Below are 26,682 nucleotides of genomic sequence, written 5' to 3'. Positions count from 1 at the left end.
TCAATGCAAAATTGACAAAACTGACACACAGTATATGAATAAACTATTTATCTTTGTTAACTGCAGTGTTTTAAAAAGTCCCCTAACATCAAAAGCACAGCAAAGTTAAGACCCTTAGAAATTTTTTATGTATTAGACAGAAATTTGGTAGCATTAAAAGAAAAAAATTCAGATGGAAATATCTGATTTTTGATAGTTTCTTTTTTTCTTTGTACAGGTTCAAAAATTCTCACTAAACAGCAAAATCAAGCTGAAAATGCATTTTACAACAGCACAATTTGCAGGGTGAAACATTTACCTTGAGTGTAAGCATAGTCGTCTGATCCAGAACTAGAACTCCTCTGATACTTATGGCTTCCTTTTTCTCCTCCAGATCCTGGGATTACAGAAATAGGCTGAATAGGTTCTGGTGCTGCAGAACGCTCTTCTTGGTCCACTAAATTTAAAAGATTCTCAGTCGGTGCTCGACCTACTGTGATTTTAAAAATGGTTGGGTTTGGCTGAGATACCATTACCCGAGGAGACTGTGTTGGTGCACCTGCAGGTCCAGTTGGTTGAGTGTAGGTAATATATACTGGATTAACACTAAACGGAGGTTTGGGTTGTCCCGACATACCTCTGGATGGAGAGCCTGAAGGAGGAGTAGTGGCTGCATACAGCGGGTGCTGGTTTCGTTGAGATGGTTGATTACTTATTGGTGAAGGGCTTCTGTTCATTGCAGTCCCAGGTCTTTGTGGTGGCTCAACTGTAATTTCTATTTTATTCATGGAACCTTTGGATAAACTAGGTCCAGCAAAAGGAGGAAGGTACGATACAGAGTGACCACCTTGCTTTTGAAAAGTCTGGGATGCTTGCTGATAGGGATGGGGTGGGACAGTGGAAGGACTAGGAGGCATGAAAACATGTGAACTCTGGTGACTCAGCTGAGGAGGCTGAACTTGGTGTTGAGGAGAGCCAAAGGGAGAAGGACACTGGGATGCCGGTGGTGATCGAAAAGCCGACTGAGGGATCTGGGGTTGTTTCGGAGAATACTGAGAAGGTTGGTAGTTCTGTTGATGTGGATATACAGGTAGAGGACGAGGACTATAATGTGGAACTGGGCCCTGTGGCGATGAATGCCACTGTGTATTCTGAGGAGTCTGTCGTCCTGAAGAACTTTGAGATGTTTGTCTAATATAAATAGAGCCAGGAGTCCCATAAAGATTGCTTGGAATCTGTGGAAGAATTTGTAGAGCTCTGGGTACACTCTGTCCAGAGGGGAGGTTTTGTGATACTGTAACAGTAATGGGATTTGTACTGTACCGAGGTATGTGCATATACGTGGGAGGGCCTTGCATAGCAGACGTGTTCATTCCTGGTTGTATGGAAGATGGCTGTGGAGGTGGCTGTGGAGGAGGAGTAGCTGCATTTCTATTCTGGTCATTCATGAAAAATGGATTGTAACTAGGAGAAGCTGCCACAACGGCAGGAGCAGAATGTGGTTCTTGAACTAAGCAAATCAGCTGTTTACCTGCCGTGCGCTGCGGGTCAATGTGTCCATCGCTTGAGCTGTGTACCAGTGTACGACCACCATTAAGTTGAGCTCCATCCCCCGCGTGATAGCTGGTATGAGGATGAATACCCAGATTAATGTGCAAAAGGCTATTTCTATTCATTCTGGTGTCATCAGGGCTGTGGTACTCCATATACAAATACTTGCTGCTCTCCTGTGCAAGGGCTCGACAACAGGCATCGAGGTTGTTGTTGTTCTAGGAGCAAGAACAGACACCTATTACTGCCAGAGAGCACAGGAAAGAGCCACCACTCCATGTTCAACAGTCAGCCTCAACCACCAGGCCTAGCATGGACACAACTAGGGGTAACTTTTCATACACAAGTATTGTGAAATAAAGATAATACTTGCTACGTGGTATGCAAGTAATACACAGTTTACACTGCATCTGGCAAAATGCCCTGGTAACACTTGTTACACAATGACATTAAAAAAAAACAAGTCCAGTTTTAGGAAAGCAATGGTTACAACTCTCTGTATGTTCTTCAAGGACCAAGTCTTTACAATTAACTACTTCTAGTAACAACACAAATCAAATTAAACTAGATCAAAATTGCAAACTCTGGAAAACCAAAAAAAAAATGCAAATAACATTTCAATGTTTATCTGAGTGTTTACTGTTTTCACTTTCAGTTTACTGTTTACCCAGTTCTCGTCACCCAGAAGTTTAAAACCCCAACATTTTAAACCAGCTTTTATTGGTAGAACAGTATTTAATACCTTAACGATGAGGTCACAGTATTGCTTGAAGAAGTACTGAGGATTCCATACAGAACATTACAATTCCAAGCAAATTTAAACTGCATTTAAGAATTTCAAGCTTAAGGCAAAGAAAGTTTACTCATACATCAGTGAGAAACCAAATAATCCTTTTAAATGTTAGATTTGTTCTGTGGTGCTGGCAGCTGAAACTATACAGACAATAAATTATGAATCAAATGAGAAATATAATGGGAAATTCCTTTTCCCTTCTTGCCCTCTCCACTTATTTTAGCTTAATGTAGTCTGTTAAAAGAACAACACAAATGATAACTTTTCCAAACAAATAAAATCACTAGAAAGCGTTCCAGATCGTTGACTTTTTCTCCCCACTTTACCATGTAACAGCCTCCATCAGCTGAGTTTCAGATTTTAACTTAAATAGTAGCTAAAACAAATTTCACTTTAAGTTCAACTAAATCTGACCCTTAGCACCCTAACTTTGTTAAACATGACCCAAGACTGGTACCTTCTGTGACAGAGTGCACCTCCTTCCACAGCAAGTGTGTACATATTTATATATGCACAAATACCCCTGCCTTCCTCAGTGTGTTAAAATTACCATTCTAAGGAATATACATTAGTAATGGCTGCACTTCCATTTTAAACACTATCACTATATAAATTTGTATGCATATATTACATACACTATTTTCAACAGCCACTGGTTGAAAAGTCACGTTACATTTCTTTTCTCATGGACTAATACCTCGCCAGTCTTAATACCAGAGTGAAGATGATTTTCCCAAAATTTCTTATGATTTCCTTATCAGATGAAGCCACATACTCTATCTTCTCATATGAAGAGTTACTACTAAACATGCCAGAAGAGTCCAGCACTTAAATAGGAACAGCTCTCACTCTATGCATACTTCTCCCTGACAACCTCCCTTCATCCTGGGCTTTCCTTCTAGACATGACTGGTCAGTGGGAATATCCAGACATATCACTAAAAATTTAAGACCAGAATATGTGGGAACCAGACCTCGTAATAACAACCAGCAGCACAATGCCAAGAAAGCAGTTCCAGAAAACTAAAACACTGCCATCAGCCACTTGTCATCTAAACAGAACTTCACAAACAGAGCCTTCAGCTTCCTTAGGTCACTTGATCAGGGTTCATGTAAAGAGAATGTATGTAGGACAAGCTCTGATATGATTTTATCAGGGTATGGAATATATTTGTCCTTTCAAAGGACCCTCAATTTTTGACAGGTCTAAAACTCCAAAATTATTTAAATCTAGAGCATTTATTGCAAATGGTTATTGGAAACCAGCTCATACATCTTTAAATATAAAGCGAGTCTGGAAACAAAATCTATACTTAAAAACATAGTTAGTATTTGCTGTGCAACGTTAACTAGCTATCCAGAATGCCATATTATAGATACAGAACACCATTTGCTTCTGTAGCGTTAGGGGTTCTTTAATTTTATCAGTTTAAAAAAAGTCTATGACAAACATAGTTCATCAAAAGGATCATGTACTTAACAGTACAGAAAATATGACTGTCAGGATAAGTAAAGCTTTAAATTGAAGGACTTCCCCTGCTTTACATTTGTTTGAAAGCAGTTTCTATTTGTATGGTTTAGAAGATAAAATGCAAAAATTACAACCCTTGTTCTAAGTAAGCCTACTCATCCACCAGGGACAGGCAGGATGCAAGTACAGTTTTCCAACCTCAGCCATGGCCACACAAGGCCAAACCAGATCTTGCATGTTTCTATTCCGTTCCCAAATCTTCCCATTAATTGAAGGTATTCCCAGGTGACCATTACTTATTACATGCGGTAACTTATTATCACTTCCAATTTCTGATTTTAGATGAAGGCGTCAGAATGAAATGGAAGGGAAAAGGAGTGTAGGGAGAAGAACCACTACCTGACCTAGAAAGAGAGAAGTACAACTAAACCTCTGGAGAGCCATAGGAAAAAGCCTATAGAGAGCCATGAAGAGGGAAAATTCTGAGATTGCTAGCTAAGTCCAGCTCCTTTCCTTGGAAAGATGAGTGATTGTTCACTAAAACCTCCTCCTTAGATGTCTGTTATTTATGGAGCCATCATCAATTAACATCCCGTGAGCCACTTTCTTTAATACTCATATGCATACAGTCACAGGTCACATGGACAACGAAAAAACATCAGTGCAAAATAACCTCCACAAATCTAAGTGAAGAATGACAAATTTTTTGTACCTAAAAGACAAGACAGAAATATAAGTAGTGGAGTCTTCCAACCTGAATGAAAATCTAGGTTCCACATGTACTACTAAAAAGAGTTTTCATACTAAACTGATAGTTCGTGCCAAAATAAAATACACAGACTCCTCACCATACCTGAAGCATGCACTGAGATACCACCCCTTCAGGTATCTCAGGGAAACGCTGCCGGAGATCATGGAGTACCTGCACATCAAGCTGTTGGCTGCCCTGCGCCATGCCAGATGGATGATGTTCCAGATTACCAGAAAACGGAAGTCAACAGGCCTTCCAATGATTGTGGTCTTCTGAGGCTTCTGGCATTTTCTATAAGGAAGAAAACACAGTATTTTAAACCATCACCACTTTTTGTCTTTTCCAAACTGCTTGTGTAGAAAAACTACTGGAATGCATTTTAACTACCAAGAGAGACAACAGCCTAAGTGTAAGGGTGGGAATAATCATGTCTCAATAATATTAAAATATTTAACATACCACAGGTATGTCTATATGGCATTGCACTGGAATGTGCTAGTTCAGGTCTTTATTTAGTCCCACTGTGGCACTATATGTAACTTTAATTAGTGTGACCTGTTTAATATAGAACTGTTATATATTTACTTCCAGTGAAATTCTGAACAGTCTGCAGAAAAGTCTGAAGTTATCACCAAGTACAGATGTCCTATTTACAACATGCTAGAAATAATAGGCTGGAAACTAAGTAGCATAATCATCCAAAAAATACTCCTCTATTAATTAGGTTCAAACTCTTGTCTTTACATCACTACAAATCCAAGAAGTCAGATGCAAATTTTGTGAAACTGAACAAGAATTAAACAGAATTTAAAAAGCCCTTTCCAGGTATGTAAGATTTTTGTAAAGTACCTGTTAAATTCATACTAACATGATGAGTGACAAACTCCAAACCAAACAAAACCCCCTAAAACTCTTTGCATTTAAAAATTCTTGTATTCAACAACAAAAAAATTCTATCTGAACTTCAATACCCAAGAACTACTGGAAGGCAAATGCAGTCTGAGTCAACAAAGACTTTTTGTGCTTGTGGCTCATGATCACAGCAGTAACCAAAAGGCAGCTGATGTCTAAGCAAAGATTCACAAAAACTTTGCATGAGGTGGTGCACAACACAGTCCCGGTTACACATCTATCACTACTAAACTTCAAAAGTCTTTCCAACAATACTGCTGAGTAGAACTCTTAACTGCAGAGAATGCACTGCTGTGTTCAAAAACAAAACAAAAATCAGATACCAGCAGAGGTGGTGTTTAATAATATATTAGCTACCCAAAGTCCCACGCTTAAATCATGCTTATCTTGACCTTAGTGCCACTGCAGATGGCACATGGCACAAGTATTCCAGTCAGCTTTTCACTTGTTAGTTCAACTTTCAGCAGTACTACAGACCAGCACACACACATACCTCTAGGCACTAAAATTTCAACAGCTCCCTCTGAAAGTTTCTTCATTTTTATAGGCAAGAAAATAGAATATAAATCATCAAAGAAAAGTGTCAGGTTTAGGGTGAAAAAAAACAACCCTTGGTTGAAGCTTTAGGGGTAAAAAAAGAAGGAGTTGAGTCCAATCCACAATCTGTGGCTCTCTATGTGGACAGCTCTCAGCTGCCATCAGCATTCACTGAACACCACATGTGTTCACAGAAAGGGTCGCTCTCTGTCCCATCTCCTGTATTCCAGTATCCAGTATGACACCTGCCACATCACACACATTCTCAAATAAATGAGACAAGTCTAAAGAACAGTGAGATATGTGAATTATCTTGATGTGACTTAAGAAATACTACAATAAACTTATATTGTACAATTCATTTCTGTCCACTGCAGTAATGCTTTTTTAAAAGGAAAGGGAGCTTCCATCAGAAAATTTCTATCTACACTCCCAACAGGGGATCTTTCATAAAACTAATCTTTTTTAAAATGACGAACAAACATCATACTCTGAAAGACAGAGCATCACAAGAATACTCAAAGAAAACCTGACAGCAATCAAGCTCTGTGTGTTTCTAGACAACTCTCCTTATCCCAGGAGGCAAAGGATGAAATGCAGTAATGAAGAAGTATCCTACAAGAATAAATTGCAGTTAAAAGCTCTGTGGAATAACAAATGATGGCATCTGAAACAGAAGCTAATAATCATAAGAATTTCACTTGCATGGGCAAGAGCCTTTGCATCACTTCTCTCTTCAAACAGAAGTTTAAATGGAACATGGGTGACTGTGTAAATGCAACATGTGGACTCATCATCAATACATTTAGTGTTTTCTACTACAGTTTTAAAATAATAGAAGTTAATTTTTTGTTTTCGAATATTTCCCATATGTGTGTGGTGAGTAAAGGTATTACACAAAGTAACTGGCCAACTATGAATTTTATCAGACTTCTAAACACAATGGGTAACAAAGTTCCATTTTTGAGAAGTTGAAGCTTCCAGTCTTTACAGTTACACAGACAGCCTTAAAAAGTCTACAAGAAACTCAAAATAACTGTTGGAAAGCATGAACAAACACACAATCATTCTGAAGTCCTTGGGTGACAGAGCTAAGCTACTGTGAAAATTTGCTGGGCTTTTTCTCCCCAGCCAATACCACAAAATTTATTCTTGTCATTATGTAGAAGCCCAGCCTTTTGTCCTACCTATTGTCCAGCATTTTGTTCAGCTTATTCTACTTGACCTGAGTACAACTGACTGCACATTTTCCACTCTAAGCAGGCACAAACTGGCTGGAATACAATACCCACTTCCCATGTTGCTCCACAGCACACGGCAGGCAGAGAAGCAAGTTATTCAGAGAGCCAAGGGCTTACAGCAAAGGCTACACAGCTGAGATGCTTAGACAAGAACTCCTGCTGAGCCACAACACACTAGGAAAGCAATCCTTCAAAGACTTTCTTCAGCAGCATTCACAGGCTAAGGGACACACTGAGGTGCCTTACATGACCAGCCTTGCAATTACTGAAAGTTCAATGGATCAAGCACCAACATTTCAAAATGAAAATAAGATGCATCATCTGTAGCTGACAGGAAGGAGTTGATGGTCCCCAGACCCTAGATGAAAAATATCTCATGAAGATAGAATAAATTAACAGCACTAAATACATGGCAGTTCTAATGGCAAAACCACAGCATATTGTCACAGAATTGGTCCTGCTGTGTTAAAACACAGAGCCAACCTCAGAAGCCACTCAGTGAATCTCAGGGATTATGCAAACCATGCCTCAAGGCCTAAAGAAATACAATAATTTGTTTTTTCACACCTGTTACATGCCCAAATGATATGTACATGAAAGCCGTATCTTTACATTTAACCTTTTCCTTAAGCCATTTGCGTATATTACAAGTTAAGAAAACAACCAACAGCTCCATCAGTCAACTGATGCCTCTTTTCTGAAAGAGTAAATAAAAAAGCAGAACTACTACCATCTTGATCCTCCCCAAGATCTCAAATATGTAGAGAAGGAAATCTGTTCTGCTACCATCATTTTTGAAGCACTAAATCAATTAAAATGAAAACACCTAAATCACCAGGATTAAGATTCAGTTGAAACTAAATTATGTCAATAAATACTATCTGAAAATGTAGAAATTATGTAATGATGTGCACTTATACAATCACTATGTATGGAACAATGAAGTAATTCCTGAGTGAATTTCCAGAAAACAGGCTAGCTAGAAGACAGTTTCTTAGGCTTTAATAATTTAAATTTAATTATTAAGAGTTTTATAACAACAGTTGGGCATTGAAATAAAAGAGGAAAAAAATCAAGAGGCAGAACATAATAAAATATCAGTTTACGGAATCATAAATACTCTGGAGTCAGAAGCGACCCATAAGGAATATCAAAGTCCAGTTCCTTGCTCTGCACAGGACAGCTGCAAGAATCATAGGATCATAACCCTGTGCCTGAGAGGGTTGTCCAAACACTTCTTGAACTCTGTCAGGCTTGGTGCTGTGACCACTTCCCTGAGGAGTTTGCTTCAGTGTACCCAGCCACTCTCAGGGTGAAGAACCCTTTCCTGATACCAAACCCAAACTGCCCTGACACAACTTCAGGCCATTCCCTGGGCTCTGTCACTGTCACCACAGAGCAGAGATCAGTGCCTGCCCCTCCTGTTCCCCACACGATGAAGCTGTAACTACAGTGAGGTCTCCCCTCAGTCTCCTCCAGGCTGAACAGACCCAGTAGCCTCAGCTGTTTCTCCAGATCCTTCACCATCCTCACCACCTCCTTGGCGCTTACAACTCACATAAAACCTAACAGCTTTCTTCCCACCCTCAGTCAACTCAATTGTACTAACTCAACCTGTTAAAACAATTTAAAAACCAAACCAACCACTTTTTACTATAACAAGGTTTCTCTGCACAATGCATACCCAATGAACATCACAGCATTGCATAAAGGAAGATGAAAAGGTAAAAAGGGGAAAGAGATAAAGGACCAGGAACATCACACCACCTCACTCTTTTCAGCACACATCAGTCATCTGATCTGTTAAAGCCGTAAGAAGACCCTTTCACCTGAAGCAGATTTGAAACAAACCCGAAAGCTGTTCTTGTATAAACAGCACTAAATCAGGATGGGGATTTTACCAAGTGCTGTCAATACTGGAGTTAAGAAGAGACCATGCTGTGGCACTGCAAGAAAGTTGCCTGTCAGCTGAGCCCTGAAGCTACCACCAGATTCCAGATCAGAACTGAAACCACACTTCAAACTCCCTATCGCCCAAGCTCAACCCAAGCAATAAATACTAACACTATCCTCTACAAAAACTGTTTCTGAAAACTAGGACAGACCAACTGATTACAGGCAGCAGCTCTTTATCACTGGAATGATTACACCCCTTGCATCTCTGCTGATGCACTGGTTAAATGTTTCCAAAGGCCAGGATACTGTCCATATACTGCCTGCCAACAGTAACACAGAAGACAAGAGACTAATTAGCTCAGACAATGTATTTAAAAAGCACTTTATTAGACTGAGTATTAGTATCTTTAGGGTTTTAGCTACTACTGTCATTTTAACAAATAAATATTATTTCAGCCATTATTGCATCATCACATCCCTATTCCACTTCTGTATTTCAGTACTGAAGTAGATGTTAAGGTATATAATTATTGTGGTACTTCCTACCGTGACTGCAAACACACAGCAGAAAAGCTGCTGAAGAGCAATATTTTTGTAAATCAGAACCATCAGTTTTGTATAGAACCATTACATCTGAAGATAAAAATAAGTAACTCAGTAAACTGAGTTGCTTCACACAAAGGATTAAGTATTCAAAAACGTGTTTTTTAACATCCCATCCCACACATACCTACTATTTAACAGGCATCAATTATAGCCTTGTAAACATGCCCAGTATATGACCTAGCTGCAGATGCAATCATGTAATCCCACCTCTAATCCTTGAGCAGCCACTGTTACCTTAAATTCAAAGGTGCCTGCCTGCAGGAGAAAATTGCATTGCCTGCAATTGTTAAAGATCCTCACAATCTATTAATTCCAATACTGAAAAGAAAGACAACAGATTTGTACACTAAGCTTGCATTTATTTAGCCATTCAAATAAGAAAAACCAATGAACTCATCCCACAAGTATCAATCACATCAATCCAGCTAAAACGTTGGATTGCTCTTGCAGCAAAGGCAGGCAAATGATTTTATGGTAATGTGACACCTTCACAAAGACTTGCTAGCTGGAAGACCTTAAAATCTCAGAAATATAAGAAGCTAAAGCGTTGTAATAGTGCCAAGAGCAATTTTTCCTCACAACCATCTTCAGTCACATATGCACTGTATAAACAAGATGAAATATATGAGAAATATATGAGAAAACCCAAGGATTATTTTCCTGCAACTGTCAAGCTAAAATAATTTTTAGAATTATATATATAAATAGGCACAACTTTCCCAGCTCAAAAATCAGAATGCCTATTTGTTAAGAAAAGTTTTCTTTATTTACAGGGTGATACATCCCCACAGCTTTGGGACTGAATTGCTTCGCACAGTAGAAAAGACACAACAGAACTTAAAGACATTTTGTCAGTTCATAGACTTTTAACCTTCAACAAAGCAAAGTAAAAGCAGTCAGTGTTTAAAGCTAAACTCAGCATGCTGCTGCCACTGCTCTGAATGACTGGCTAGGCCAGTAAAACCACAGCTTCATGGTTTGGCAAGCCATCTTCTGATGAACAGTCATTTCCTTGTGTAAAGGACTGACAAATTCATAAACCCCCTAGATGGTAGGAAGGCAATGTGAAGAACAAAAAAGAGGTATACAGTAGAATTAAACTAAAAATAAAGCTGACAAGCTATCATTGTTGACCAATTGACCTCTGATGGTAAAGTTATACAAGCTCTCCTGACAATTCCATATCCCTGTCCATTTAGCCATACAACAGTTACCATCATCTGATGGCCTAGAACAGGCTCAGAGTACAGAAATGGAATGTAAATCATTAAAGTCAGCATGATTAGAATACTGTTATCTCAGATGGATGAAAAAGGAGTATAGAGTGACAAAATCAGTCCTTCACTTGCTCGTTTTTTTTTTTTTTTTCCCAGTAGCTTAAATTTAAGCAGTGATCAGTTTTATCCATGTTTGAAACTTTTTCCACAGACTCTATAAATGAGTAATGTTGCAATACAGTGTGGTGTGTCTTTATCACACAAAAGCAATATATAACTGAGGTAACAAAAACCTGGAGAGAGGAAACCCGTTTTTGGCAGAACAGTGACACTACCTAGAAGCACATCTCAAGCATAAAAGGTTTCATCTGTAACCTGTGTATAAGTATGTTACACAAGTTGTTACAAAAATTAAAAAAATCATTATCAATCATTATTCTCTCTTAGGCACGTGTTTAGTGTGCTTTAGTATTTGCTTTGCTTTTCTCCCTTTAATTACACTCTGCCATCAACATCAAAATGAACTAGTGATTAGTGTTATTCATTTACTGTTTTCTCTCTTCCATCTACGTAACAGAATCTTTAAGGTTAGAAAAGACTTCCAAGATCATCAAGTGTAACCTCTGACTGAATACCACCAAGCCCATTGAACAACATCACCAAACACCATGTCTACTCATTTTCTGAACACTTCCAGGGATGGTGACTCCACTGTGACTCCACACAGGTAGCCTGCTCTCCCACGATTAACCACTCTTCCAGCAATTTTTCCTGATATCCAACCTGAACCTCCCCTGGCACAACTTGAGGCCAATTCCCTTTGTTCTACCTCTATTTAGCTGAGAGAACAGACAAAATTATGCCAATATTTTGACATAATAGCCCACCTGGCTGCAACCTCCTTAAAGGCAGGTGAAGCAAGCAATAAGGTCACCCCTGATGCCTCCTTCTCTCCAGGCTAAACCTGGCTCCCACAGTTGTTCCTTAGGAGAACTGTGTTCCAGACCCTTCACCATCTCCACTGCCCTTCTTTGGACATGCTCCAGCAAGTTAGTGTCCTTGCAATGAGGGATCCAAATCCTGTCTTTTCAACTAAACACTTATAGAGGGACATTATTTATTCCATTGCTTTGGAAGAAAAAGGGGTGAAACTCATCCCTACCCCATATAAAAGTAAAATCTCCACAAAGTAGAATTTACTTTTAATACCTACATTACACTAGGAAATAGTAAAAACTGAATGATAATGAGAAGAACACTTAACTGGAACACTGATACTCCTTTTAGCAAGTAGCTAAAGAGGTTCTTGGCCAGTAATTTCTCTAAGTAAGTCACAGCACAGTCTGTCTGGGATGAGACCTTCAAGGGCCACCCCAATTCCAAAGCCTTGCTGAGAGGGCACTAGACCAGGTTGCTTAAAGGCCTGTCCAGCATGACCCAGAACACTGCTAATGATAGGGCATCACTTGTCTGAGCAGACTGTTCCAGTGTCTCACTACCCTCATCAGAAATTTCTCCCTTATGTCAATCTAAGCCTACTGTCTTTCCATTTAAAATCACTGTCCCTCATGCTGTCATGACAGACCTCAGTCAGAAGTCTCCCCTAATCTTTCCTCTAAGTCTCCTGTACACTGAGAGGCCACATAACATAGTGGGAAGCACTCTGAAGGAACTGATGGTTCTCTCCTCCAGTGAGCAAGTAGAAGCAGCTCTCACTACAGAGCCAAGTTACAAAAGAGAAAGTTTCCAAGGCAGAAGGATAGTTCAGGAATGATGCTACTATGCCACAAATACCAGCTTCCAGAAGGGCTCTGCTGAACATGAGGTACAACTACAAGTTGCAAACACAAGTGAGTTTGTACAGCTCACAGATAATCCTGAGGTTACCACAATTGTACTCAAAGCTATGAGAACTGCCTTTCTTATGAGGACATATGATCTATGATTTTTGACTAAACATTTGTGAAATGAGGCTGTAGCTGGGAAAAATCCTGCAGGGAACAGTACACTGTCAGATTTCCTAATTCATCAATTTCTGTGATAGCCCTGATAAAAGCAATTTTACGGTACTGCAAAAAGTTTTTGGTAGTGATATCCTATTATGTGAATCAAAATGAGCCAGAAAGGATACAAGAAAATGCAAAACTGAGTATATATTGTAAAGAATTGGAGAAGGTCTACTGTAAATGCATGGATCACAAACTTCAGCTCTTTCTTAATTTTTAAGTACAGTCTGCTATCCGTATTTCCAAGTTTAGCAACTACTAGAGGCTGAGGTTTATAGAAGAGAGAAACTGAGATAAAGTGCAGAAGTATTGGATTATCATTTCATATACCATCTGCATGAGAAAGTGAGCTTCCTTCTCAGAGGTTTAACACTTCTCAAAGAAGCAATGTTCCCAAATATTGCTACAGACAGTGAGTTATCTGCAGAGCACCAGGTCTGAATCTTCACCAGCACAACAGGAATTCAACATTGTTCCAGCCTGAGATGTTTGATAGCTCCTACACAAGGTGATTCTCAGATTAACTCCTACATGACAAATTCATTGCTACGCACTGAATTCACCTGTAAAACATTCGGAACAGGCTTTGTTCCTAAGATATATTTACAACAGTCAAAACACGAGTCTCTCCACAAGACACTTCTACAAAATAAAACACTGCAAGTACTTTTGCAGGAGTTTAGATCAGTAAGAACTCACTAAAGCCTGAAGTTGCAAAAGTCTCAAGACAGAAGTCATAATAAAAAAAAACAAAATAAATAACCAACCCACCGAATTTGGATTACTCAAACTGAACTTGTAAAATTTCAGTGTTTCCTACACTCATAAAGCTGTTACACATTTCAATGGCTAGTCACAAAATTAGCCTAAATGTGTCCCTCCCTTTTCTTTACCTTTTCACTTTGACTTGGGCTTCTCCCTATTAAAAATTACTGCTCTAAACAAATGAATTGCTATCAGTAAATCTGAAAGAGGCTCCATTTGTAGAGTAAAAGCAACACAATCACACTGTTTGTCTGAGCCTGCACATACTTCTATAAAAGGCAAACCACTGCACTTCACACATTCAGGGCTACACTATTTGAATTTTTAACCAGTTTTTTACTTGTCTGGCTCAGAAAATAATTTTACAAAAAAAGTTTGGCCATACTTTCAGAGAGATGAAGCTGTGCAATAACCACAAAATTTAAATTCACTTAGACAATCATGCTATGAATCAACAATAGGATGAGTTATAACAAAATTTGAAAAATAAAATCTAATTTCTTATGCTACCAAAGAAAATTTCATCTATTTGAACTCAAATTTGAAGTATTAGAATATTAAGCAATTATCAAGTCAGAAAGAAGGGGACAGAAGTTCTAAATCAACAGTTTAAATATCAGGTTTCCTGCTTCTGAAATACCCATAAGACTTGTGTTGGCTTGCCATAGAAGTGTTTCAAACAAGAGTTTAAAATAAATAGAACAGTACAGTTTCTCTGTTAAATCTCTGATGAGTTTTTCCATGACAAACCTTGAAAATACTCTATATTCAATACATTGAATCAAAGCTTTCTACTTTGTTGATAACTGCATATATGGAAAAGCTTTACAGGATGCAGATATCTTCTGTAACATACCTTGTCTTAAACATTCAGATTTTTCTGTATCATTGAGAAAATTATCACAAAAGTGTATTTACACGATAAAGTAGAAGTAATTCTTTTTCCTGCCGAGAGAGAAGAGAATTACCACTAGTTTCAAATTAAGTGACCTAAGTTTATTAGCAGCCCATATAAGTCACAACTGCAAAAAGCAACATCAATTGCAGACTGCCTGAACATTTTATTCCCTATATTTCTACACCCGATATGGCCAGATAATAAGAAGATGATACTGGGAAGCATTCAACAACATTCAACAGTTTCTGGCCTGATGACCACCAGCCTCTCTTCACTTTGACCATCTGAAACTAGGAAAAAACCTAAGACTGGAAAGATATGGAGTGACAGGATGACAGAACCACCTTTCAGGATCCCAAACAGACACAAATTGATGGAGGATATGACTCTTAACACATGAAACTAAGGAGGGAAGCAGACAAGCACATATAAACAGGAACAAAAAGTAAGAAACAAAAAGGAGAAAGCTGATAGAGAAAAAACATGGAACAGACAGGAGTCAATACCTAACAACAATACAGAAAGATATGAATCATACTCACTACACCAGAAAACATCAACTTCCATTTTTGAAGTTTTGAATTAAACTTTGGTGGCCTGACAGTGTGTAAATTTCTTTGACATGAATAACTGCTATAAAATATGATGAACAAGTTATGCAGCGTGCCTGTCTTTCCTATCATTCCAGAAGAATTTGTTAACATAAGGAAATTTAGCATGGACCTTGCTGATTCTGTGGTATCTTCTGACAAGTCTCTGCATGAATACTTGCTCATGGGAGTGTTGCAAGACAGTCACATAAAGAGGTTACACACCACATTATATGAATGTTATTTATGTTTATTGCAATATAACATATTGACACATTGAGATTATCCATGATCACACCTGTAGGTGCTCGACCATGTGCCGTATTGGGAATTGCTGTGCTCAATACCCTTGGGCAAAGCAGGAGGCACCTTAAAATAAATTTGTCTGCCAACAACATAACATACAGACACATAGGTGCATGAGCTATGTATGTATATATACAGATGTCATATACACCTCACACTATTGTTTTTACACTTTTTTTTTTTCCTTTTACTTTTGGGCGGCAGAGAGGGAAAATGCCTTAAAATAAGATTGTTGTTTCTGCAAAATGAGACCACAATCATCTTCTATTAACATTATTTTATCTCATCTTAGCCCAAGATGGATCTTCTGGGGAGATGTGCCTTACACACTACATAATGCAGACATTTTGAAATGTTTTTTCTACACTGACTTCAGCATTCTCTATTAAATAATAATAATTTTAGTATAAAAAATACTAATTAAATTAGTATTTTTACTAATTTAAATTATTAAATACTAATTACTAATTAAAAAAAAAAAAAGTATGATGAAAGGAAAGCTATGAGTATCCCCTCTTTCCATAAGCTTTCCATATGTTACATCTGTTGCAGGAAGAAGCATTGGTATGTAAGGTAATATTTAAACAATTAACACTCAGAGAAAGCTGTAGCTGTCCTGTCTGTAGAATTGCTTGAATAGCAAATCTCTATAAGGAAGTCTCGATATTATTTCAGATTCACTTGTTTCATCATCTTGGGTCAGAAATGGGATAAGCCAAAAGAGATGATGAAAAGACTAGAATATGAATATGATTATTCATCCTAAAATGCACTGATGCATTCCTGCCCAAATTCTTGTATAGCTTCAAAGGCTTTGAAGAGTATCTTTACTTGATGAAAACATTAGATCCTCTTCCTAACAGAGAGCTCCAAACCAGGTGGGTTTAACACCTGAGAAACTACAGATAACAGCACAAAAATTGCAGCCACCTACACTAAAACTTTCTGTAACAAAATTAATTTCTGTTTAGTCACAGAATGGGTTGGGCCAGAAGGGACTTTAAAGATTACCTACATCCAAACCCACTGCCATGGGCAATGATGCCTTTTCACTAGATTTATATGTGGGGGTGTGTGTGTGCATGTGTATGTATATATATTTGTTAATATATTTTGATTATTTATATTTCTTGTATTTATTGCTTCTCCCAACTTAAAAATCTAACATCTACTCAGTAAATTCACCTGTTCCCAATTCAATGTAGTATCCAAAGTTGGTACATTTGAAAAAACAATACTTATAGCTAGAATATTCTATTATAATAATGTAACAGTCTTCATAATGGCAAATAACTTTCATGCTCTTCTGTATACTCTGGGCACAATTTTAAACTGATTTTTTTCTAATATTTATTCTAATTTTATTATTGGAAGATTAATGGATTATAATCACTTGTAGGTCAGCTACAGTTACACAGAAGCACAAACTCCTCCTAAGACCCACACATTAACTCTCTCTCTCCAAGGTTTTAAGTCATGATTTTGGTAGCTTAGCCAAAGCTGTGTTTGCAGTCTGGACACCTTAGTTACTCAACTCAATGACACTGCCTGCAAAGGCAGGTTGGCAGTATTCAGGTCATCAGCCATAACATTTGTTTATTTCTCTTGGTCTGACACCAGGCCAGAAAAATTCAAATTCAAGTGATGAGATTAACGCAATTCCTGGCTGCAGCATGTGTAACTTTTTACATACAGCTAAGCATAAAAAGACCAATTTTGTGATGATGGAGCTGGATTGTCTTTCACTGAGCCTGTGACTGCAAGCTAGAGCAAGAACATCCCTGTGGCTTTACAGAATCAGCCTTGTGGTATACAAAGCAGAGGGAAAGAGGTCCTTGACTACTAGACAGTCTTTCTACAGCTGATATGGTATAGCTGGCTGATGGTGAATTTACAAGTAAATGTCGCTTTCATCAGGTAGAGATAATGAAAAAAATATACCACAAATCTGAATATGAGACAAAATGAATGAGGTACACTTTCTAGAACTTTCAGGAATAAGTAGTATTTGACCTTTCAAAGCATTTCATCCAAAAGTCCCTATTCACAATTTCAAGGGTATCACTTCAAGGTCTTTTTACAATACCTTATTTTTATTCTACATGATAAATATCCTTCCAAATATAAGTTACAGATGCAAGTTAAACACGTTAAGCAATCAGCATCTCTGTAAAGCCAAATAATTTCCACACTGATCTGCCTTACTGTACTCCATTGAGGTTGGTAGGATAAACTGCACTGATTTCATTTCCCTTTTAGGAAGCTATCCTCATAATCCTGCTTTAGAAGAAGAAGAGAAAACCACTAGGGCTCAAAGGCAGCTTCAACTTAAAATAGTTTCTAACTCATTCTACTCTTAAATAGGTTTGGATTATTTCACTTCTCAAAAACAAAAATATGCTGGCCAGCAGCTCAAGGTAGGTGCAGCCTCCAAAATCCATGTCCTTCTTTGTTTTAACAGACCTCTCTCTTCTCTCACAATTTATGGGGTTCTGTGGGTAGCTAAGTAAAGCAATAGCTAAAGAATTGTTGAAACATTCTCTACACTACACTGAGCTTGCTCTGGTATTTGTGCTGTGCTCAGGGCTCTTTACACCCATCAGAACAGAGCACTGGAACTGACACCCACCCAACAATTTGAGTGTCTCAGATGCACTGCAAGAACACAAAACCCCTTCCCTCACCTGGTATGTAACAGTGGTTTCCTTCGCTTAGACACTGCAGCAAAGGAAGAGATGGGGTATTTAGTTCTTTACTGTTAAGAAGTGGGAGTGTCCATATGGCTTGTAGAAAGCAAGAACCTGGAGCATGCCTAGCTCTTCAATTAGTAACTAAGAATTTCAACCTTTTCAAACCAGTCTTTTTGTTACTTGAGTCTTAGAGGGGCATCATGTACAGAAAACATAGAGGGGAAAAAATAAGAAAAAAATCAAGGTCATATCTTCCCACAAACCCAGTGCAGTCTTTTGTACAACAGGAGGTCAGGCAGTAGAAAAATCTAAGGTTTAAAATAACTTGCTGTCTCCCCCCACCCCAGGCCAGCCAAGCACAACTGCCACCAGAGTATTCCCTGAGGCCAGTAAGTGACACACAATGCCTGCCCTGGACAAAGGAGGACAAAGTGAGAGATTTGTACATTTCTGAATTTAAAAAAAACCTAAGCAGTTGAAAGCAAAAATATATTAAAATAATATTGTAATCTGATGCCTTGATTCCAAAATCAAAGCACAAGTAGTCACACCCTCTGCTTCACCAAACAGCCCAATGACTCCTTCAGAATTCTCACAACATTACTGCAAACAAACTCGACTCTAAGCATTTACACAACCGAGACTCGAGTGTAAGTTTTGGATTCTCTCTGCGTTTAAAGGAGAGGGAGGAGAAGATAAGAGATGAAAACCTTTGACATTTTTAGTGCTGCTTAAGCACAAGCCTTATTCTATTTTGTTCTGTGTCATTCCTCCCCCACAGGATGGAAAGCAATGCTACACGTTCAGTACGTGAATGGCCAGATGAGCTTAGCAATACCATAACAGACCTGTTAAGTCTGACTATAAATCATATGCAGATTCTCTGCTCCTTCCAACTTATGGAGAAATATGCAAATTAAGTAATTGGATACCTCTGAGAAGCCTGTTCTTTGATTCAGCATCAGCTTTAAAACAACAAAGGTACTTCATGTTTTAAAAAACCCCAGACAATGCAAAAATAATTGATGCTTTTTTTCACACCTATTTCACACAATCAGTTTTCCATTATGGTGGACCAAACACAGTACTATTTAAAGTTTGGGGGTTTTATTGGCTGAAAAGTTATGAAATCTTTTTTTCTAAAACAATATTTACCTGAGAACAGCAATCAAAAGAACCCCCAGATAATAGATTTACATTATAATACCATCTCATCCAACCTTAGTGATTCCCTGTTTTATCCACCTTCTGCCGAGAAGGGTTACTGAGCTCCAGTCAGGGAACACAGAAGACTTTGGATACCCAACCCCACTAATTCTCCATTACTGTCTGCACAGTTTAGCCTGTGGAGTTACTCTTAATTGAAATATCTTATTACATATTTTGTCTAATTTTCAAATGGATTAAAAGTAAATTTCACACAAATTTAAACACTTGCAGAAGACAATACACATTCAACTCTGTACATACTTCCTCAAATACATAATCTCTACTACTTTGATTATTTGTCAGATTTCCACACCCAACCATTCACTTTGATGGGAACAACTTTTTATGTATTTGAAAAGTTAATGAACTGTGTAGAGTCCATAAACAAAACAGCCTAATGAGAAACTGCCTTTAAAATAATACATTTTGAAGTATGTTTAAGGATAAAGACATTCCTTCTGTAGTTATACATGCTCAATTCAGCTGAATCAAGTCCTGAATAAATAGAAACTATAAATAAAAAAACTCTAAACAGGCACACAATTAACCCACAGGGTCAAACACTGGAGTATTGACTTTCAACTTATTATTCACTATGTAAACTTTAAATGACATCAAGAAAGAATCACATAAGCATGATAAAATTCTATTAAAAATTCTCAATCTGCATTATTTATCACAAAAAGCAACTTTTAAAATTCAAAGTATTATTTTCAAATAAGAACCAAATATTTAAAGGAAATCTCATTACTAGAAATCAAAAGTATGTGGTTCCTAATTTGCAAAATTTTTCATACAACTGCTTTTACCTAAATAAAACAGAACTGCCAAATGTATTTTATATTTTAAAAGCAGCTTTTAAATTAATAGCATAAAACAAACATATACCTAACTACAACTGTGTAATAAACATATCCTAGACTGGTTTGGGAGTCAGTAGAAAGACAACTGAGCAGTGAATTCTGGAATGTCAGAACTGCTGAATAAGATGCTATTGAAAGTTACTTCCAGAAAAAAAAAAAAAAAAAATTCTAAAACATCTAAAGTGTGAAATAATTAACAGAAGGAAAAAAACACACCAAAACTTACAAATATACTACATTCAAATACCAAGCTTCTTATAAACTTTAACTGGGAACATAGGGCTGCAATCTTAATTCCCTTCTATGCAGAGACACAGAAATACAGTTACAAGGGACAAGCCATACTGAACATCCAAATACATCATTTTTTTTTTGTTCAGCATAGTGTCACAACTCAAAAGAACAAGGGAACAGCAATCCCAGCAAAACAGAGGTGGTTTTGATACTGCTGTCGAACTCTGAAAAAACAAAAAAAAAATTAAACAAGTGAGTATTAGGCACAAAACCCCTTTAACTTCAGGAAATAAATTGGGGTGGTGGTGGGGCAATCTTTGTCTATGGAAGTATTTATCATCATAAAATGCTCTCCAACAGCACACACTCTGGGTGCTTCCACAAGGGAAATTGTCACAAAGGAAGTCTCATCTGACTGTTTCATAATCACTTTAAACAGTAAAAACACAATAATTCTGAGGAAAGAATTTTCTTCTCCTTTCATTTCAATGCTTGCTCCTCCCAACACAACACCACAAATCTAGAGACCACAGGGTGACAAGGACATCACTAAAGCCAAACTTTGATTTAAAACACTAAACACTCACCCAAACTGGATCAGCTCCCTGATTCCCCTCAAAACCCCACAATATCTTGTGCCATAAACTTCGAGACAGAAGCAGGCAGCCAGAGTGAGAGAGAAAGAAGTGTTAGACCAGAGTGTCAGGATGAGATCTGACCACGAAGACCTCAGAGCAGACTCTCCCTTCAAGTAAGGCACAAAACTTATTAGGAATTAGACTTTCTCATTAAGAAAGTAGTCCAAGTCACAGTCCAAGGCTTAACTGTTTGATTCCATTTAGCAGTTTTCCTGTTACTCACAGGAACCCCATAGCTGTAAGGAACTATGCAATCAACAGTTCTGGTTGCAACCAAATGTATCTGGTTGGCCACATTTTACCCAGTGATTTAGACACTGAAGTAAAACATGCAGCATTTCTAGAAGTCTTATTTTCCACCTTAAATGACAGAAAAATCAGCATCTCCTTGAAATCCAAATGATCTATATTCAAACAAGCCAAAAACCTAAACCTTGGAGAAGTGTTGATTGTTCTCAACTTCCTGAAAACTTGCCTTCCTGAATTTTCATTTTCTTTTTTATTTGGAAGAACTGGGAAAAGTTCTTAGTCTTGACTACAGTAAAAACAAAGCCATCAAACCAGATTAGTTATGGATTTCAGGGATTAGCAAATATGAATCATAGAACAGAGAAACTAATCCAAAAACCAGGGCAAACTATAAAAAACACTAATATTGTGATTGAAACATATTAGTATTTTGAGATACACAGAACTGATGTGAGTTTAATCCAGTATCATATAAGAATTCAAACACACATCTAAAGACAAGTTTGCAATCCTCATGGATCCCCCCGAAGTTATTCTGCAGAAAAACTTACGCAGTAATAATACTCAGAAGTTACTCATCTTTGAGTATTTAATAAAACATTTAAAACCACCAAACACTAAAATTTGATGTACTTGAATAGATGTGTAATAAAAACTTATTATAATTCAACCTTGAGGTTTGCACCTTAGTAAACTCATTTAATGTTTAAGCAGTCTTTTTTCAGCTAGTAAAATCATTAACCACTAAAGGAACCCAAATTAAATACTACCACAAATGCAATACAGCTATTTAACTGCTTTTTAAGGACACATTATTCAAATCATCACCAAAATACTTTTTGACTATTAAAAAAAAAATTCCAAATTTTTGGTAGAGTATTTGTCTACTGGATCTTCTTCTAGTGGCATTCTGTCACACTGGACATGCTATCAAGTAACCAAACAACTAAGATGCTCATAGTACAGAATATGGGATCATTAGTACTACTGAACAAATAATCCCAAACATCAAGTTTTTCTCCTTGTTTGACTTTTATTATAGTTTAATAAAAAATTAAGATTATTTACGATTATGTAACATGCTTACATAATTCACAAATTTTACTATAACTTGCCCTACAAGTCCAAGCGTACCATACATTTGCTGGGAAAACAAAACAAAAACCACCCCCATCCCCCATAAAACCAACTACAGTGAAAAAAAACAAAACAAAACCAAACTCAGAAAAGCAGATAAAAGAAAGCCCTAAGCAAGTTTAAATGCATTCCCCTTAAGAATGTAGAGTGTTCATTTTCTGAACAGACTAAACAGCTAGTGCCATAAATAGTTTCACTTAAAAAATGAGCGCAGCTTACATAAGCATGTGGCAGTCAACCATTTTTACTGATGGTACTACAACCAACAGTGGCAAAAAAGTTCAGAAAGCAGCACTTAGGAGCTAATTCAAAGTATCTATTCAAAGTCCTTACTCCAAGGCTGACTAAGTAAGGCTACTGGGAAATCTTAAACTCAAATATTCCATGAATTGTTAAGTGGATAGAGTAATCCAAGGATTATGCTCAAGAAAAGTTATTCAGAGTAGCTCCAAAGCAGAAATTTGCTACTGTCATGAGGACACAACTTCTCCCCTAAGACACATCTGTTCTTCCTGGAATCTGTGTTCTAGCACATAATCAAAACACAAGGACAAGACATACCAAAATGTCAATATCATAACTACTTTCTTCTCACCTGAATCAAAGAAATTCTAACACTTAAACCTACTTCTTTTTTTTTTCCTCTTCTTCTAGATCTCACAAAAGTCTTACCTTTCAAAACTTTAAAAAACCAAGAGACATTCAGAGACTTTAGAATGTCATTCTTTAAACGTCTTTACAGAAGGCTGGACAAAACAATGGTCTATGGTATAGATTTTAACAAGATTCAGTGGTGGGGGGAAACACAATAAGGACTGCTTGGTTTTATGGGGGACTTTCTTAAACTCAGAGTAGCAGAAAAGAGTCAAACTTTTGATCTTTTCCTGTCAGCTCCCCAACACCAATCCCCTTTCAGCTAGCTCTCCAAACCATTGAATCCATGAACTGCAAACCCCACAGGGACCATGGCTTCACTGAGCCCAGGACTGGCAATAAGAAGTTCTCTCTACCTCATCCAACCACCAGAAGAGTGAGCAGAATCTCTCATAAGATATGGATTTCTTAAAAGGTTAAAAGGAAGGAGCTCTTCTTCCAACTCCTCTGTGTTTCCAGGACAGGAATCCTCCATCAGACTGGAAACACCAGTCCACTACCGCTATGTTTCAACCTCTCAATAACAGATGGACATGAGAACAAACTGCACTGGGACTTCTGAAATCAAAACCCAAGAACTGAATGGTACAGATAAGAACCAGACAACACAAGCCACCCTGCCCTGATCACATCTTGGATAACATATGCTCTTAGGAGAAGTGTCATAAATTTTTGCTACAACTTTTACAGAAAAAATGTCTCAGTTAAGGAAAAGCAGCTTTCAAGTGACTGAGTGTTCCTCCAGAAATAGAATTACTGTTTATCACAGTAACAGAAATGTCTGTGTTGTTGGTACTAGTGCCTCCATGAGTAACAACAACAGAGATCACTGAAGATGCCTCAGTGTCCACATTACTATAGGAAGATGTCACTCACCTGGTGGAACTAAGACCATCAAGGCCTGCTGTACAGAGTTGCTGGGAAGATTCTTTCTTCTCTTTGGAAAACTTCAAGTTGTCCTCAACAGAAGCCACCTCCCTCTTACAGACCCCTTACTCCTAGAGGAAGAACTTCATTTCAACACTCAGGTGCTTTTTGACTCTTTTTCTCTTTTTTCTTTATACAGTAGATCATAATTCCTAAAGACAGACCAAAATAGCTGATCTTACTCAGGTCTCTCTTAGACCTAAGGCTACCTTCAGCCTCATTTACCTCAAATCCCAAATCTTGAAAAGGATTGGCAGGTAGAACATTTACTTGACTTGGAACTTTCTATAATGCAAAAGAAGCATTTACAGCACCTAGAAGCTGGGCTTCAAAAGCAAAGAGGCAGATGTAAAAGAAACTACATTCTGCCATTTATGAACTTAATTCAGCTGCAACAGATGTGGTACAAACTCTCCTCCCTGTCTGACCTCCATTCCTTTAAACTGTATATTCCAAGAAAAGAGTAATTAAAAAAATGTTTGTTGCAGAAAGTGCCAATGAACTCAAACCAACACAGAAGGAAGCTGGATGTGAACAGGGTTAATTCTCACTGTCAGTGCCTGCAACTGAAACCAGTACACATCAAAGAGTAACACTGTAAGAGCAGGAGAAATTACAAAACTGCAAACATATTCCTGAGCAATTATTCAAAAAATTCTTACTCACAATTCAGCCTAACAAGCATTCAGTCTAACAATGAGATTTGTTGTGAAACATCTGCATAAAACACTGATGCTCATGAAGTTGGAACAGAACGTAGACTTTCATGACCACGTTTTCATGATGCTGCCCAAACAGCAAAAAACAAAGCATAGATAGAAGATTAAAATAGCTATTCCCTCCCCTGTGCTGTCCACTTGAAACTTACTGAGTTGAAAAAAATCCATGCTAATGTACAAAAGCACTGACAAAAGTTTTAAAATAATATTTCGTTTAAGTGTTCCAAATTCAGCTACAACACTTACGCAGCAATTGCTGAAGTCACATTTACAAATGTCCAGATCATTCAACAGCTAAAACTTGATTTTTACCAGGAAAAAAATAAAGTGACTTTTCAGCAGAATAGCTAGAAAATAACTTACAAGTTTTTAAAACATTCAAATCAGCAGTGAGAAGATGATATTTGATGTAATGCTTGCTAGTAGAAATTTAACCTGTTCTTGTTCTTGTTTTTTTGAGCAAATATGAAGCAACAGAGAAACTGTACCAAATTAACATTTCATCTTACCTAGACACATCATTTCTGATCCAACATTAGTTGGATTAGAGTGAGAATTACTATTCCTTCAAGATAAACGTAAGAATTTCAAGAAAAAAAGGCAGATACACTTTAATGCAATGCTATGCAACAGCCTAGTACCTGGTTTACTGTTTCTGCAAGCTGATCTTCAAGAACATCCACATGAAAGCGAAGTTCTGTATTTCTTTCTTAACTTGCACAACATCTAGGTTAAAAAAAAAAAAAGACAAAAACCAACCATCTGCTACTAATCAACTATTATTGATCCTATGTCCAACACAAAAGAACACAACAAATCTGTAACTCTTTCAAGTGCTAGAAAAAAATGCCCACATCTTGAGTCAAGCCAAAATATACAAGCTCCCCTCTGAAGACAAAGAATTACACTTGATGATTTATACCAGCATGACAAGTAACATATATAGAACAAACCAACCATTTTCTAATGCAGCTGTGGCACTGTAAACCAGGAAGAGCTATGCAAACAAATGAGACTTGGGGGCTAATCCCCTCAGAACATAACCAAGGAATAGGAAACACTTAAGCTTAAAGCTGCAACAAGATTAAAATACCAGAATACCACTGCTGTGGTTCTTTTTGCCGAATTTGGTAAGAAACCATTAATACTGAATGCAGTTTATTAAATCAGTCAAGTTTTTTCCAGATGCAACATCCAAGACAAACACTGGTAGTAACGGGGTTTCTTTTTCTAAAAACTCTTCATTTGTCCCTAGATCAACCATGATTTCACAGAAATTGATCCACTTTTCAAATTAATGTACACTTTAGTGAATATGTAATTTCATTTGAAAGGAACTATTTCGAGTGTTGAATAAGACTGATTGAACAGAATCTGCTGAAAGGTCTTTTCCAGAAAACACTCTTAATAATCCACCAGCAAGCCCACATGCAGGTAGGAAAACATCTGTACTTGAGTTGTGACCACCAGGTTACTCAACACTACCATAGCAGAAAGATCTCCTGCACTCTATCTCTCTCTCTGCTACTTTGCTATTTGCTTACAAAGCCCCTCGCTTTAAACAACTCTCTGAAAAAAGCAGTAATTTTCCTTACAATAGAGCCAGATTAGGACAAAACCTGGTAATTTGATGCTTTTAAAATACCACTACTTTGAATTCAGGCCCTTAATAAAATAAAGCCTACCAGGAACTGAAGAACTAATGCTTCTTAAAAACACAAAGCTGTAGTATATAACCTCAACAGATAAGGCATTTTTCATTTTTACTCCGTAGTTCTATGCTGGCTACTTTAAAATAATACTTGGAAGAAACATTTAACATAGTAATCAATGGAGTGTAAGAA

The 26,682-nt window shown here is 37.5% G+C and overlaps 1 protein-coding gene across 8 annotated transcripts in view; it reads right to left on the bottom strand.

Annotated features, from left to right (window-relative positions):
- Nucleotides 1-26,682, bottom strand: part of TAB3 (TGF-beta activated kinase 1 (MAP3K7) binding protein 3) — a 44,465-nt gene that overhangs the window by 13,780 nt on the left and 4,003 nt on the right. For 5 of the 8 annotated variants that reach the window (XR_015284100.1, XM_023918531.2, XM_086879813.1 and 2 more), the window contains 2 exons: nucleotides 4,647-4,835; nucleotides 299-1,748 (listed from right to left, as the gene is read on the bottom strand). Coding sequence is in view for 7 of the 8 variants with exons in the window: in XM_023918531.2 (XP_023774299.2) it covers nucleotides 299-1,748; nucleotides 4,647-4,748 (1,552 nt within the window). In the remaining variant the exon portion in view is untranslated. Of the gene's footprint in view, nucleotides 1-298; nucleotides 1,749-4,646; nucleotides 4,836-24,068; nucleotides 24,191-25,479; nucleotides 25,565-26,682 lie in introns of those variants that run through there. The other 3 variants (XM_086879811.1, XM_086879812.1, XM_023918532.2) reach the window with 2 other exon arrangements.

Source organism: Cyanistes caeruleus, chromosome 3 (assembly GCF_971803275.1).
Source record: "Cyanistes caeruleus chromosome 3, bCyaCae1.hap1.1, whole genome shotgun sequence".
In the NCBI taxonomy this organism is placed as follows: Eukaryota; Metazoa; Chordata; class Aves; order Passeriformes; family Paridae; genus Cyanistes; species Cyanistes caeruleus.
The sequence above is the reverse complement of the archived record's forward strand: the minus strand, read 5'-3'. Positions and strand labels throughout refer to the sequence as shown.